This window comes from Caenorhabditis briggsae (genome assembly GCF_000004555.2).
Source record: "Caenorhabditis briggsae complete genome, chrIII, whole genome shotgun sequence".
NCBI classification, from domain to species: Eukaryota; Metazoa; Nematoda; class Chromadorea; order Rhabditida; family Rhabditidae; genus Caenorhabditis; species Caenorhabditis briggsae.
In genome coordinates, this window is record NC_013490.2 from 10,018,292 (window position 1) to 10,032,058 (window position 13,767).

Here is a 13,767-nt window from a genome sequence, read left to right on the forward strand (position 1 = left end):
AGAGACCTAATAAATTATAAATTAAAATAAAGTTATAACCACCTAAACAAGAAACAGAAAATCACAGAGAAAATGAGGTTCAGATAAAAAGAAAATAAGGCTGAAGTTGATACAAATCCACCCAGTAACCGGACATCAAAGACTTTTTCGACGACTTCTTTTTTATGAAGTCGTAAATCGCATTTCACTTCTCCACCACGTTCGATGTTCTCTATTTTCAGATGATACGGCACAGCTTTCTTGGTCTCGCGGGATAGGAACTGAAAATATAGATTTTCAAAAAAAAAATAAGGAGTGCAGGAGAAATTGTTTTGAATTTTAGCAAATAAGAAACCTTTTAAAAAATTATTGGCATTACATTTTCAAAAACATCACTTTTTGAAGGTTTTCGACAACGCACCAGTTTCAAACTACCGTAATACCTGTATTAGAAGGGCTCAGACACTCTCAAGTTTGAGCTTATTTATCTCGGTTTTTATGAAAGATATCAAAAATGTGTCAAATGACAAAATTTTGATATTATGATAAATAATTTATCAGTTGACCAAGTTTTAGTATCTTTTACAGGAACTGAGATAATTGAGCTTTAAGTTACCTGCTTGGTTGGGCTTCTGTTAGAGGGAATACGGTTTTAATGTTGTGATCAACTTCCTCCCAAAACTGTGCTTATTAACAAGAAACCGTTAAAAAAACTCACGGGGTACTTAAAATAGTCAACATTCACACCATCGAGTGTGCACTTCACCCCTTCGATCCTCTTCACATCGTGCATTCTAGAAAAACAAAAAAGACTGTATAAGGAGGAAACATAAGAATAATTGGGATACCTGATATAGTAAGTGTGTCCTTCTTCTGCTAAAAGTAACGTTGAGTTTGTCATGTCAACGTTGTGATTGTCGGTACGGTCTGGAATATTTATATGTGAGATTTTTGTTTCATTTTGGAGCTTAAACTATAATAGAAGGGGCCCCGTACTATCAAGTTTGAGCTCAATTATCTTGTTTCATGTAAAAGATATCAAAAAGTGGTTAAGTGATAAAATTTTTGTCACAATATCACCAACATTTTATCAGTTGACACATTTTTGTTATCTTTTACAAAAATTAAGATGAATTGAATCAAAGTTGAAAGCTAAGGAGCCTATTAGAATGCACTCCTAACTTTCCACGTTGAGCTAATTTTTCTCATTTGCTATGAGAAATATCAAAAATCTGTCAAATGATGAAATGTTTATCAAAACATCAAAAATATTTTGTTAGTTGACAACTTTTTTGTATTTTTCTTTCGCAGAAACCGAGATATGTGGGCTCAAAGCTGACACTGTTGATTGCCTTTCTGTTACAGGGTTTCAGGTGCTTGTTCTTTAAGGTTGTGAATAATCTATCACATTGAAATTGAACCTAGTTTCTTTATGTTTCAAAAACTCACTTTGCACAACAATCATCCTTGAATAACAAGCATTTCCAAGATCCTCTCGAACACAGCACTCATACTCTCCGGGTAACTGGTTTCGTATTGCATTTGCTCCCGACAAAAACCTATAAAAAGTATCTCATCTTCAGTCTCTTGATTATTCATGCTCCACTATAACCATATGGACCTTCCTTTGTCTCTGTTTTTGCCATGTCCCTAGTAATTGCCCTCAATAAACCGGTACCTCTTTTTCTCTTTGGGCCGTAAAGCAACAAAACGGTTGTTCGTCCTTGTGAGTCAAGGGCACACGACAGACAGAGATCCTATTAGGAATGCTATTTGAAATTAAATACTCACACAAATTCGTTTCGATGGATTTGAGTTCGTTCGGGAAGAATTGAGGATCCGTTGAATCGCCAATGGTATCGACCGGTGTAGGAGAGATCGAATTGGCCGCAGAAGAATTTTCGTTCGCCTTCGGAGGAGATTTCCATGTCTTCCCAGGTTATTGTGGGTCTCTGAATATGTAGGAAATTGAATTTGGGATTATTTGAAACCCGAAACTTGAATTCTCATGAGTATTAGTACTGAGTGGAGAGCTATAGCTCTATAAAGTTCGGTCTAATTAGTTCAGTAAACACAAGGGGTACTGTAGCTAGCAAATCAATTTCAAAACTCCAATTTTTTGTACATGTAGTTTTGAAAATAATTTTAGTTGAAATTTGAAAAAACTGCAAATTTTATTAATTTACAGTTTTCTCACTACCATAAGTTTTCTAATAGACCACCCAAGCTTTGAGCTCAATTATCTCGGTTCCTATGAAAGATATTGAAAATCTGTCAATTGATAAAATATTGCTGATATTATGATAAATAATTTATCAGTGGGAAGTTTTTTGATACCTTTTAAAGGAAACGATAAATGATCTCAAAGTTGACGGTTTGGATGGGCTTCTTTCGGAGCAAATATGGTACTTTCTGTATTCTGCAATATTTAATGGGTCCTTAAGTTCTTCGAAAAGTTTCAAAAATGTGGGAAACAATTCAAATCAAGTTTGGGAAACTTTTTGAAGTTACAAGAGCTTCATAATATTTGGGAATTCGAAATTTCAGATTTGAGAATGCTTGTTAAATTTCCCGAACTTCAAATTTTCAGGATACTGTAGACCTTCCCTCTTTGAAACTTCGATAATTGTGTAATTCCAAAAACAAACATTTGAAATACAAATGAAAAATGAATGCTTACCATAATCTTCACCCAGTTGGCAGCAAGACAACAGGAAACAATGTTTGACACTAACAGAAACCTGTAATTCCAAATCTATCCATCAAAATCAATATCATCAATCATACCTGATCATTTTTGTGATGAGTAATAATCAGCTTAGTATAGTAATTAGTGAGGAAGCCTAGGTAGTCGGATAGATAGAGAAGGGTACACTTTGAGGGGCGGAGAGAGAGAGAGAGGGCAAATAGAAAAAGAAGAAGAAGAAGAGCGATGGGACGGAGAACGGAGAGGAAGCGGACACGCTGTTTGCTCGACTGAAACAATACACGCGGAATGATTGAAAAGATGTGGGTTGGGATGAATAGATAGAGAGTAGGAGGCGACAGACAATCAGATGTACCTTCCAAGGCTATTGTGTTTTTTTCCGGGAGCTTCGGACGAAGGTCCAACCCTTCTTTTATGGACTTTCCGATAGGGCGGACCGATTTGAATTTAATGGGTAATCAAGTTGATGACGATGGAATGGGTTAGGATGAAGAAGGCGGAAAGAATCTAGAGAAGAAAACGACAGATGAGACAGTGTGGACGTCGAATTGGGTAATCAAGAATTTCATTTATGAGAAGAGCGTCAAGGGATTTTTGATGGAAATCTGGCAAATTTGAACGGCTTGCTATTTCTGGAAAACAAATTGAAACAAAAACGAATAAGGTCTAAAACAAAAAATGTAATGTTTAGGGTACTGTAAAACCTGTAATAGAAGGGTCCCTTAACTTTTTAACTTTGAGCCAGTTTATCTCGGTTCCTTCAACAGATATTTAAAACATTTTTCAATGATACATTATCAAATTGTGTAGAAAAGAATTTAGATTAGCAACAAAGAAAACATTTGAAAAGTTCCAAAAACCGCAAAAAGATCAAAAAGAATCGCAAAACCTCGAATAATTTTTCTGGAAGATTCTCGAATCTTTTTTTTAAATTTCCGCCAAAACTGAAAACTCTGAAGAAGTAGCGATTTTTTTCTTCGCTTTTATCGAAAAAATTTTCGACCTTTGTAGGTTTTTCAGCTATTTTTGAAGATTCTTTTTCGATTTTTCCAAAGTTTTTGTCTGAAATTTGACTGGGTGACGTTCGCAAAGGTTACTGTAGATTACTGTAGAAACCCCAATTTCTTTTTGTAGTTTTTTTTGCAAACACAATCACGTCAACATGCGGTAATTTTTTTTTTTTGAAAATTGGAAGCTTTAAAAAAAGGAAATTGGTTGTCTACAGTAATCTACAGTAATCTTGGCGAACATCATCTAGTCAAATTTCAGACAAAAAATTCAGAAAAATCGAAAAAGAATCTTCAAAAATAGCTAAAAACCTAAAAAGGTCTGAAAATTTTGCAATAAAATCGAAGAAAAAAAACGGATTTTTTCGGAGTTTTCAATTTTGCCGGGAGTTTGAAAAAAAGATCAGAGAACCTTCCAGAAGTTTCCAGAAATTGAAGAATAGCGATTTTTCAAGTTTTTGCAATTTTTTTCAGTTACATTGGGGTTACTGTAACTTTTGCATTTGTGATCTGATGTGTTCCAGATCTAAAAAGGCAATTCAAATATTTTTTCGATACTTCTGTAAACTACCGTATCCCACATAACTTCACTCTTCTATTTCCCTTTTGAGCTCAATTATCTCAGTTTCTATGAGAGATATCAAAAATCTGTCAACGGAAAAAATTTTGGTGACGTTTTGATATATATATATATATATATATATATATTTTTTTTTTTTTTTTTTTTAATCAGTTAACACATTTTTGGTATCTCTCATAGGAACCGAGATAATTGAGCTCAAAAAGCTATAACAATTTACAGTAATCTGCGGTGTATAGAACTTTGCGGCTCACAGAATCATGATTCCTGTGAAACAGTTTGAATAGTAGACAATACTTAAAATTAGAACCCAACTCTGAAATACGCTCATCGTATTAGCTCAATTCGAAGCCTACCGTACACGTGCCGTTCGAGCTCAATTATCTCGGTTCATATGAAAGATATAAAAAATTTGTCAACTGATAAAATATTGGTGATATTACTCTAAATATTTTATCAGTTGACAACTTTTTTATATTCTTCACAGGAATCGAGATAATTGATCTCAAAGTTGACGGTTCGGGTAAGCTTCTAATCGAGGAAATACGGAATTTTAGTTTCGAGAACTCTCCCGTCTTTAGATGTACAGTAATCTCGGTTACAAAGTTGGCGTACACCATCTACCGTAGTCTTTAACCTTCACCATGAAAAATCCAAATTCACAACATCACATGGGCAAAAACACCATGGTGTTGGTTCTCAAGTTTTCCAAAACATCCTGTTTCTCGCGGAGGTAACATGACCCCTTGTTTTTTTTTTTCTGTGAGAAGAATATTTGTATTCGAACCGAATGTAAATATGCAAAATTTTGAAATCTAGATTCAGCTGAATTAGAATCTCTTAAAAGAGACAGATACTATAAAACCTGTTTTGGAACTTCTATTTTCTTGGGGTCTCTAGTGGGGCTCAATTAGAAGGGCCCTTCTAACCAGTTTATGGTATGGGGAAACTAACTTTTCTAGAGTACTGTAAAATTTTTGGTTGCTTCTCAGAGGAGGTTTTTCAATCCGATAAGATACCTCCATCCGATAAAAACCACTTGACAAAAACCAACAAGAGACAACTGTTTGGTTACATCTCCAGGTCACTGAATGATGAATGACATGAGGATCCGATGTTTCACTCATTTGACAAGTCGCCCATCTGGAGAGTATGCAACCCGGTTTCTTCGCCCACCACCCGTTTTCCACCATCGGCCGCTGCGCCCACGGGCGAAGCCACCGATGGTGGCCGAAGACATTGATCCGTTTCCTCCTCACTCTTTTTCTCTTCTGCTTGTATTTTTGCCTCCGTTAGCCATCATCCACCCTCACCGAAGACAATGGACACCTTCCACCCGATGTCTGTTGGTGCGTTACGAGGTTGGTGGTGTCTCCTTTTTATTCACCCTCTTCATTCCCCACACACTTTTGTTTTCCACCTTCTGTCCACCACGGTCACCCCCGTATTCTATTCGCCCGCCCTACCATCTCAACCTCTTCTAATCGTTTTCTCCGCTTTCTCCAAAGCCTCCGCGCGGTCAACGCGTCGCGCGAAGCACTGCGTCTCCTCGAATCCTACACTCTGTAGCCTGCTGCCGCTAAATTCAAATTCGGATATTCCATGGTTTTCGAAGAAGCGTTTCGCTTTTCGAATAGCATGATCTTTCTCCCAATTTATTGAACTGATCTGACCTTATTCTTTGAGTTTCGTGAGTTTGAACTGGAACTTATCGGAAATAATGGGCGGGGTTTCAGTAAATACTGTAGAATTATGGATTTCAAATTTCGAGAAAATTGAGTTTTTTCTACAATAAAACTGAGTAAAGTTTTAGTCTACCCACCAGCCTTTAAATGTGGTACGACCAAGAAAACGATCAAACTACACACGAAACCAAGAAAACAGTTTTTTTTTGCATGATTTCTCATTGATTTTACACGCTAAATATATTTCCTTGTCGGCTCATTGTTCTGTTCATCTCTTCTTTATCTTTTTGTTATAAGTCAGCAAATTTGTGAAATCCTGAAAGTTTTCTGAAATGTTCTTTTTTTCTGGCATGAATTTGGAAGTTTTTCTCTCTAGTTTGTATTTTGTTTTTAGAAATCATTTTTTTCTATATTTAATTTTGCTTTTTTAAATTGAAGACTTTTATGTCCTAATTCACTATTTAACGGAAATTTAGTGAAACGCCGCTGAAAAAAGAAAATGCCTCGAAAACTTTTATAATTTCAATTTCCCGCTCATAAAAAGTTATCCGTGGAGCATGTTTGCTTATCGGTCTTTTTTTGGCTTCCAGCTTTTTTGTTTTTTTCCAGCTCAAGTTTCCAGCTATTCAGACACGAATCAACACGTTTTGCACCCGATTTTCCTAGATTTTCGGCGATTCGATGTCACATAATTTTCTCGTTCTCTCCCCTACTAATTTTCCTCCTTTCTCGACCTAAAGGCGCGAACTTTCAAAAATGATTTCTTTTGAGTGACGGGACGTTGTTCACCCCTTTTTCTTAATGCGCCTCCTACTTTTTTCGCTTTTGTCAGGGGATACAAGACACCGGCAGGCACCGTATGGAACCACTCTCTTTGAAATTTATCACTTTTTTTTTCAAAGTAGCTGTGAAACCTACCCCTAACTTTTAACCCAATTTTTGAGCCAATTTTTCTCGGTTGCGGTCAAAGGTATAGGAAAGTTGTCAACTAAAAAATTGTTTGTCATAATATCACAAACATTTGATCAGTTGACACATTTTCGATATCTTGCATAGGAGCCAAGAAAAATTAGCTCAAAAGTGGAAGTGTCCTTTATAACGGGTTTTTTATAACAGGTTTTACGGAAACCTTTTTCCGGCAAATTTTGACTGTTTTTAAACAGCGAACTTCAGACTCTCTGTCCCATGAAAGTTCACACTACGAGTACTTTCGATCGCCTATAAGGGGTCCACTCTCATTAACGTCTTTCCCTCTCTCATCGGCGCCAACCCTTTTATGTATCATATCAAAAAAGAGAGCAAATACTCTCGCTCGCGCCAACAACCCAACTACCTTGTCCACTCTAAAAGGTGAAAGTTGAGTGTATGGTGTAGTACAACTTTTCACTCCTTTTTTGGCGTATTTTTCCTTCTTGATTCAAAAAAAAATAGGTTCTGCCATGCACACTGACCGTATTGTTTTATCACCCTTCTTTCTCGACCCTCACTGTAACTGATAACCCAATTTTCCCCTACGCGCGCGCCATTTCTGTGTCGGCGAAGCGTAATTGTTTATTTACAAATAGATGGCTCGCTTGGCGAGTAAATGGCGATTCTGAAAAATTCATGCTTGTAACGGGCCGGGTCGGGCTTTCAAAAAATTTGTCAAGGCCAGGCCCGGGAGGACCAGAAGGCCCGGCCAGTTGGCACCAGCTTTGATTTTTAGGCAAAAAAATTTTTTTTGGAAAAATGTTGTTTTTATCATCTAATTTTAAGCAAAATTGTAAATATTGAATTTAAAAATGGTTAAACAAAATTTTGAAAAATATTTTTTTTCTGACTTTTTTTTCCGGAAGTAGGATCGAACTGAAAATTGAATTTTTAAAGCAAAATAACGTTTTTTTCAAAAACTAATTTTTTTGTTAAAAAATTCTCAAAAATTTATTTTTAAAAAAATTTTTTAAATAAATTTCGACCAAAAAATACAGAACCGGGCCTTCCGGGCCGGGCCCTCAAAATTTTTCAAGGCCCGGGCCTTCAACGATTTTTGCAAGTATGGAAAAATTCCTCCTCTCTCGCTCGCCCTGGCGCCTCTCCTCGAGACACTACTCCACCAATTAGTATCGTGGCGCTAACAACCTTGGAGGTGAAACCCTTCAATGTCGACTCTCCTTTTCAAGCGTGACGACGATTTGGATCCCCCCCCCCCCTAATCTTGGGTTAATATCTGTCAACCGTTATTTTCTGTCTTGTCTCGGTTTCCATTAAAATTCAAATTCCAAACTTTTTCAAAGTTTTTTGAAACCTATTTTAGGCTGTTTGGTTCTTGTTGAGTAGTTGAATTCTGATTTATCATAAAACAGTTTTTTTTTGCTTTTCTTGAAGTATCTAATTTTGACCCAAATTTTTGATTTTGGCGTCATTTTTAAAATTTTCCCGTTGAAGCAAAAAAATGACAGATTCTGAGAAAAATCGGAGCTGTGGAAGAGAAAAGCCGGTGGCCGTGGCTGAAGATCCCAAATTGGCGACTACCGTAACCTGAAAATATTCATTTTCTCGATTTCCGTGCGTTTCTAGTCAATTTTTTCACTGGAAAAATATCTCCAAACTTGACTCAAAACGCACCAAAATTGAGAAAACAAATCCGGAAAATACAAGTATTTTTAGGTTACAGTAGTTGTCAATTTGGGATCATCGGCCACGGCCACCGGCTTTTCTCTTCTACAGCTCTAATTTTCTTACGAAAATAAATAGCTCTATTTTCCAAATTTCTCTTTTTCTCTCATGATCTCTATTTCCTACAACAAATACAACTATAGATATCCTTCGAAGGATTAGAGGTCAATCTCCTATTGTGCAACTATTCTCTCTTCTAACTTTCTCTTGGCTTTTTCGTTTGTTTGCCGGTCCCACAAGGATTGAATAGGTTGACGAAATGAGTCATAGAAAACAATTATCATCCATTTTTGGTGCCAACTTCTATTCTCCTTTCTCTCTGTCTAAAAGCCAACTTCCACAATCAATCGATACCTCTTCTCCCCTTTTTCGGACCATCTCCTATTCAATGTACGGTTGACGCAAGAGCTCTAGACTCGGGTCACATACGGCAAAGGACAGTTTGCGCAACCCCGATTGCGTGAACGTTTCCACCCGCCCATACATGCCAACGGTTGGTCCTCACACAGAAAAACCTCAATGCACCCCCTTTCCTCACCCTATTCGGACCTGTTCAGCTGTTGGTTTCTGTATAGATTCAGTTGCGGACCACCAGAAACAGTAGCAAAGGTGTGACAGGTGGTTTTAGATTTGCGGCCAGGTCGTTCTTGATGTCCTAATTTATAGGGCCTTTTTAGCTGAACATCTTTCTGAGGCTTTCATGTTATCTGCATTATGATTATTAAATCGTAATGTCAATCATAACGAATCTGCCAATTTTTCTCTCCTCCTTGTACGGTCCTTTCTTACCATCTGCAGTGCACTCTGCACCATATTGTTTATCGATCTAACAGTTCGTTCTTCTCGATTTGTTCCTTTTCGAAACATACAGTACCGGTCAATAAAATGTATAAATAAGTATTTTTTCTGTTGATTTTCGGCCATTGAAGCTCGGCTGTCAAGTTTTTGATCAATTTGAAAACTTTCGAGGATAAAACATGCCTAAATTGAAAACTTTGCTTTTACAAATTTTTCTCGAAATTCCTAGACTCCTGAAAGTAGTCAAATTTTATTGACCGGTACTGTATCGGAATTTCAATGTATGAGATCTTCTTTCATTGAATCAGCTTCCTCGAACTGTCTTCCTTCGTCTCCCAATCTTTATATTTTACCGATTTCATCCGTTATTCTCTCTAATTGAATATTTCAATCTCTTCTGTTTTCAGGGTTCGACTTACACCGCGCGTGCGCGCCTAGGAAAGCCTATTTATCAAGCGCTTGCGCTAACGACAGACTCGCGACGAGTATGAGATCCGCACTTTCTTTGAAGGTAAGCTTCCAATTCCTAAAATCCTATTCTCAATGCCTTGTATTTTCAGCCGAACAACGCAAGTTCAACAGCTCACAATGTGACACTTCACAAAGCATCGACAACAACGACTAATGCACCAGTATTGGGAGGAAAATTGACTCGCCAAATTGGTTCAAGCAATTTGCGGCGGGATATGATCACCGGCGAGAGTCCTCTGATCAAATTCGAAGTCAAAGAGAACTTTGAAGTTTTCGAAGACGTCGAGCAGAATGAGAATGTGGAGGTCGTGGAAGAGACGGATAACAACATCATACATGAGCTCGAACGAAAGATGGAAGAAAAGGTATGGTAAAAAACAGGCAATAATGTATACATAATTTTGGATTTTCAGAAAAATGAGCTCAAATTCATGGAACCTCGTGAAGCATACGATATGATGTCCCGTCTCTCGGAGCCTCCATCAGAAGCATTTTCCATTTCCACGAATTATGATGACGATGACTTTGATGTAAGGATTCTAAAGTTTGATTTTTTATATTTTTATCATGTTTGCAACGGGCCGGGCTGGGATTAAAAGGCAGGCCAGGCCAATGGGCTGCTCCCTAATTCGTCAAGTATGATTTTTATTTAATTTCAGAAAGTATCGGTTGCATCTTCCTTCACAACCACAGTCCGAGCATCATTCTCAGCATTCCGTATGGATTCTTGCGAGCCAACACCAGTCGATTTGAAAAAAGAGACAGTATCGGTTCTCCCAAAAGTTCCAACAAAAGAAGAACGAGATGATGCGATGTTCTCATCAGAAGAATATGCCCAGGATATTTTCAATTATATGCTCCACCGACAGAAGAAGTATCGCCCGAACGCCGATTCGTTGTTGAGACAAAATCAAGTCAACGAGGAAATGAGAACGATTCTTATCGATTGGTTCAGTGACGTTGTCAACGAGTACAATTTGGACAAGGAGACGTTCCATCTGGCAGTTTTGCTTGTGGATCGAATTCTTTCTTTCCTCCATGTAGATAAACATCAATTCCAGCTTGTTGGAACGACGGCACTGATGATTGCAGCGTTAGTTTTTTCTTTACCTTTTGCAAGTTTAATCTTCGTTAAATTTCAGAAAATACGAAGAAATCTTTCCACCAGAGATTCAAGACTTCTCCACGATCACAGACAACACATATGGAGTCCGCGAAATTCTCCAGATGGAAGCTTTCATGCTCCCAAGGCTCGACTTTGTCGTCTCCCTTCCAACAGCATCGTGGTTCGGTGCTTCGTTTGGAAAACGAATGAAGTTCACACTGTAAGAAATAAATAGGTTAAAATTCTAAAAAAAAACGTTTATTCTTTACAGCAAGATGAAGAAAACATTGAGCTATCTCCTGGATCTTTCACTCGTTGACATCGATTTCCTTAGATATCAACCATCTGAAGTTGCCGCCGCTGCCGCCTGTTTCACAAATGTTCAACATGACAAAGAAGCATGGCCAAAGCACATGGTTGATTTCACCGGCATCACAACGGAAGCATTCCTTGATGTGCTCTCTGAGCTGCATAGAATGTACATTTGTTCATCTACGTCAGACTGCAAGTCCTTATTCAACAAGTACTGTGAAATTGATCAGAAGGAAGTGGCTTTGATTTCGGCACCAACTGATAAATTGAGCAAAATCTTCCCAACGATTTTCGGAGCTCCTCCCAATAAGAAGAAGCCTATCGAGTAGCATTCCTCTCCTTGTTATACCCCTTATTCTACCCATACTTCTTTCTTCTGGTAAAACCTTCCCCGAATCTCTTTCACTGTCCCATGTTGTGTTTTATTCTCGTTTTTGCAACATTTAAAACCATTTTAAACATTTTAACCTATTGTGATTTGTGTAACACTTTTGTAATGTATTATTGCTTCCTCCCAATCCCTAAATCTTAAAATTCCACGGATGTGATCCGTTTTCCATTGTCTTATAAGCTATCTGTATCATGACCCTTTTCTTTTCCCCTTATTTATAATCAGTTTTCGAAACTGATCTTGAATTTATTTTTAGTTAGTATATAGGCTGTACTACAGCTCTTAACATCTCTATTGCTTGTTTCTCATTCTTTTATGATCATCTTCCCCCCAGAATAATCCCATCTCTGATCCCATGATTGATCATATCGAGACGGTCTCTTTTGCTATGTGTACTGCTCTCGTTGTTTTATATTTGTGCCACGATCTCATCTCGTCGTTCCTCTATCCTATCCTCTCTGGATTATCCATTATTATTTTTATCTCAATCCATTGGTCTTTCCCCGATTTAAATCACTCTTTTTTATCCCCCACAACACGTACAACGACCCACATTTTACTATTTATTTATTTTCTTGAAAACACTGAAAAGAAGATCTTCTTTGTCAAATGAAGTTCTGTGAGTTAGGCGTTCACTTATCACCCGTAGTAGTTCCCGTATTCTGAAAATTTTAAATGTAGGTCTTCAATTTTCAGATTCATTTTCCTACCTGATACAAACTGCTCTGCCATGTCTGGATCGATTTCGTCGATATAGGTGGAGCAAGACATGTACCAGATTCTGAAATTTTCAAACTCTGAAAATTAGAAGCTACGCTGACACCTAGCGTCTGGGGGTTAGAAACTATCACACTCCTCTCCTTGTCTTCAAAAATCAAAGGGTTTTGAGGCCAATGATAAGCTTGATATGATAAGAAAAAGAAGAAGACTTTGAAAGATTGGGGAGAAGAGAAGAACAAAAAACGAATTCGCGCAAAAGACGCACCCCAATCTTTCAAAGTCATGGGGCAGCGAATGATAAGGAAAAAGATAAAGAGAGAGAGAGAGAGAGAGAGAGAGAGAGAAAGTGAATGATTGATCTTCTTACTTGCAAAAGTACTTGAATCTATCTTCGATTCGCGACGGCTTACACCATTTCTGCATTCGATGGTATTCGTATTCGCACTGTAAAGAATTGAAGATTTGAACTCTTTTTGGACTGAGGACGTAATAAAAAAGTTTCGCTATTTAAAGAAAGAAACATCATCATTTGATTGATGAATTGATTTTCGGCCCTTGTGATACAATACAAAAAGAGATAATACACCCACCTTACACCGACGAGTACAATGCGGATGAACGGATTGATTACAGTTTGGACGGCATGGAACTATTTTTTCTAGCTGGAAGAAATTTAGAAAATTTCAGGAAGAACATACACAAAGATTTTTGTAATTTCGAGATGTTTTCTCAAATTGCGACCTAAATATTTCACAAACTAAAAATTTTCCTGTTCGCATTTTAACACCGTTGTGTTTCTCGTAATTGTTTTACCTTAAAAGCGTCAAATCGCGAGCTAATTTGTCAAAATTTAATAAATCGAAAAATTTTCGCGACCTCAAAAAACCTAAAATTTACAAAAATCCTCCTGTATACTTTCAGGAAAGAAGGAGAAACACCAAGGTTCATATCCGTCCTTTGCTGGCGGAGAGCGAGCCTGACGCGTTTGGTTACAGCTTTGTCTCTTTCAAACTTCACACCCAAGTTCAATTCCTAGGCCTAGATGAACCTTTTTTAGACTTTTTTATTGATTCTGGGCAGCTTTTGAGCGATTTTTGAGGTCGCGAAAATAGGTTTTTTTGATAATTAAGCTCTCAAAATGATATTTTCAGATTGGATAGGAAACACAATGGTATCAAAATGCAAGATGAAAAATGTCTCCTTAATATACTATGCAGCTCGCAATTCGACAAAATTCGAGAACTTTCTGATAAAATATTAAAGGGGGCGTCCGCTAATTCCAACATTTTTGAGATTTTTATATCAATCGATCCAGAATTTTGGGTCGGGAAGAAAACTATCTTGGAGGATAGTCCGG

At 37.4% G+C, this 13,767-nt stretch overlaps 3 protein-coding genes across 3 annotated transcripts in view; 1 reads left to right on the forward strand and 2 right to left on the reverse strand.

Moving 5' to 3' along the window:
• Positions 1-32: 32 nt before the first annotated feature.
• On the reverse strand, positions 33-2,774 carry CBG06937 (the record flags this gene model as incomplete). The annotated part of the gene is made up of 7 exons (XM_045244310.1): positions 33-260; positions 698-773; positions 828-906; positions 1,429-1,538; positions 1,771-1,931; positions 2,660-2,720; positions 2,767-2,774. The coding sequence occupies 7 exons, from the start codon at positions 2,772-2,774 to the stop codon at positions 33-35; spliced, it is 723 nt and encodes a 240-aa protein (XP_045093349.1).
• Positions 2,775-9,898: 7,124 nt separating this feature from the next.
• CBG06936 lies at positions 9,899-11,628 on the forward strand (the record flags this gene model as incomplete). Its single annotated transcript, XM_002642465.2, has 6 exons — positions 9,899-9,922; positions 9,972-10,247; positions 10,296-10,412; positions 10,542-10,975; positions 11,025-11,207; positions 11,259-11,628. The coding sequence occupies 6 exons, from the start codon at positions 9,899-9,901 to the stop codon at positions 11,626-11,628; spliced, it is 1,404 nt and encodes a 467-aa protein (XP_002642511.2).
• A 701-nt stretch (positions 11,629-12,329) lies between these two features.
• Cbr-dos-1 overlaps positions 12,330-13,767 on the reverse strand; it is a gene marked incomplete at both ends in the record, with an annotated part of 7,353 nt that continues 5,915 nt past the window's right edge. Inside the window, 4 exon segments of the mRNA XM_045244311.1 lie at positions 12,330-12,352; positions 12,401-12,485; positions 12,503-12,854; positions 13,001-13,059. Coding sequence (XP_045093348.1) covers positions 12,330-12,352; positions 12,401-12,485; positions 12,503-12,854; positions 13,001-13,059 — 519 coding nt within the window.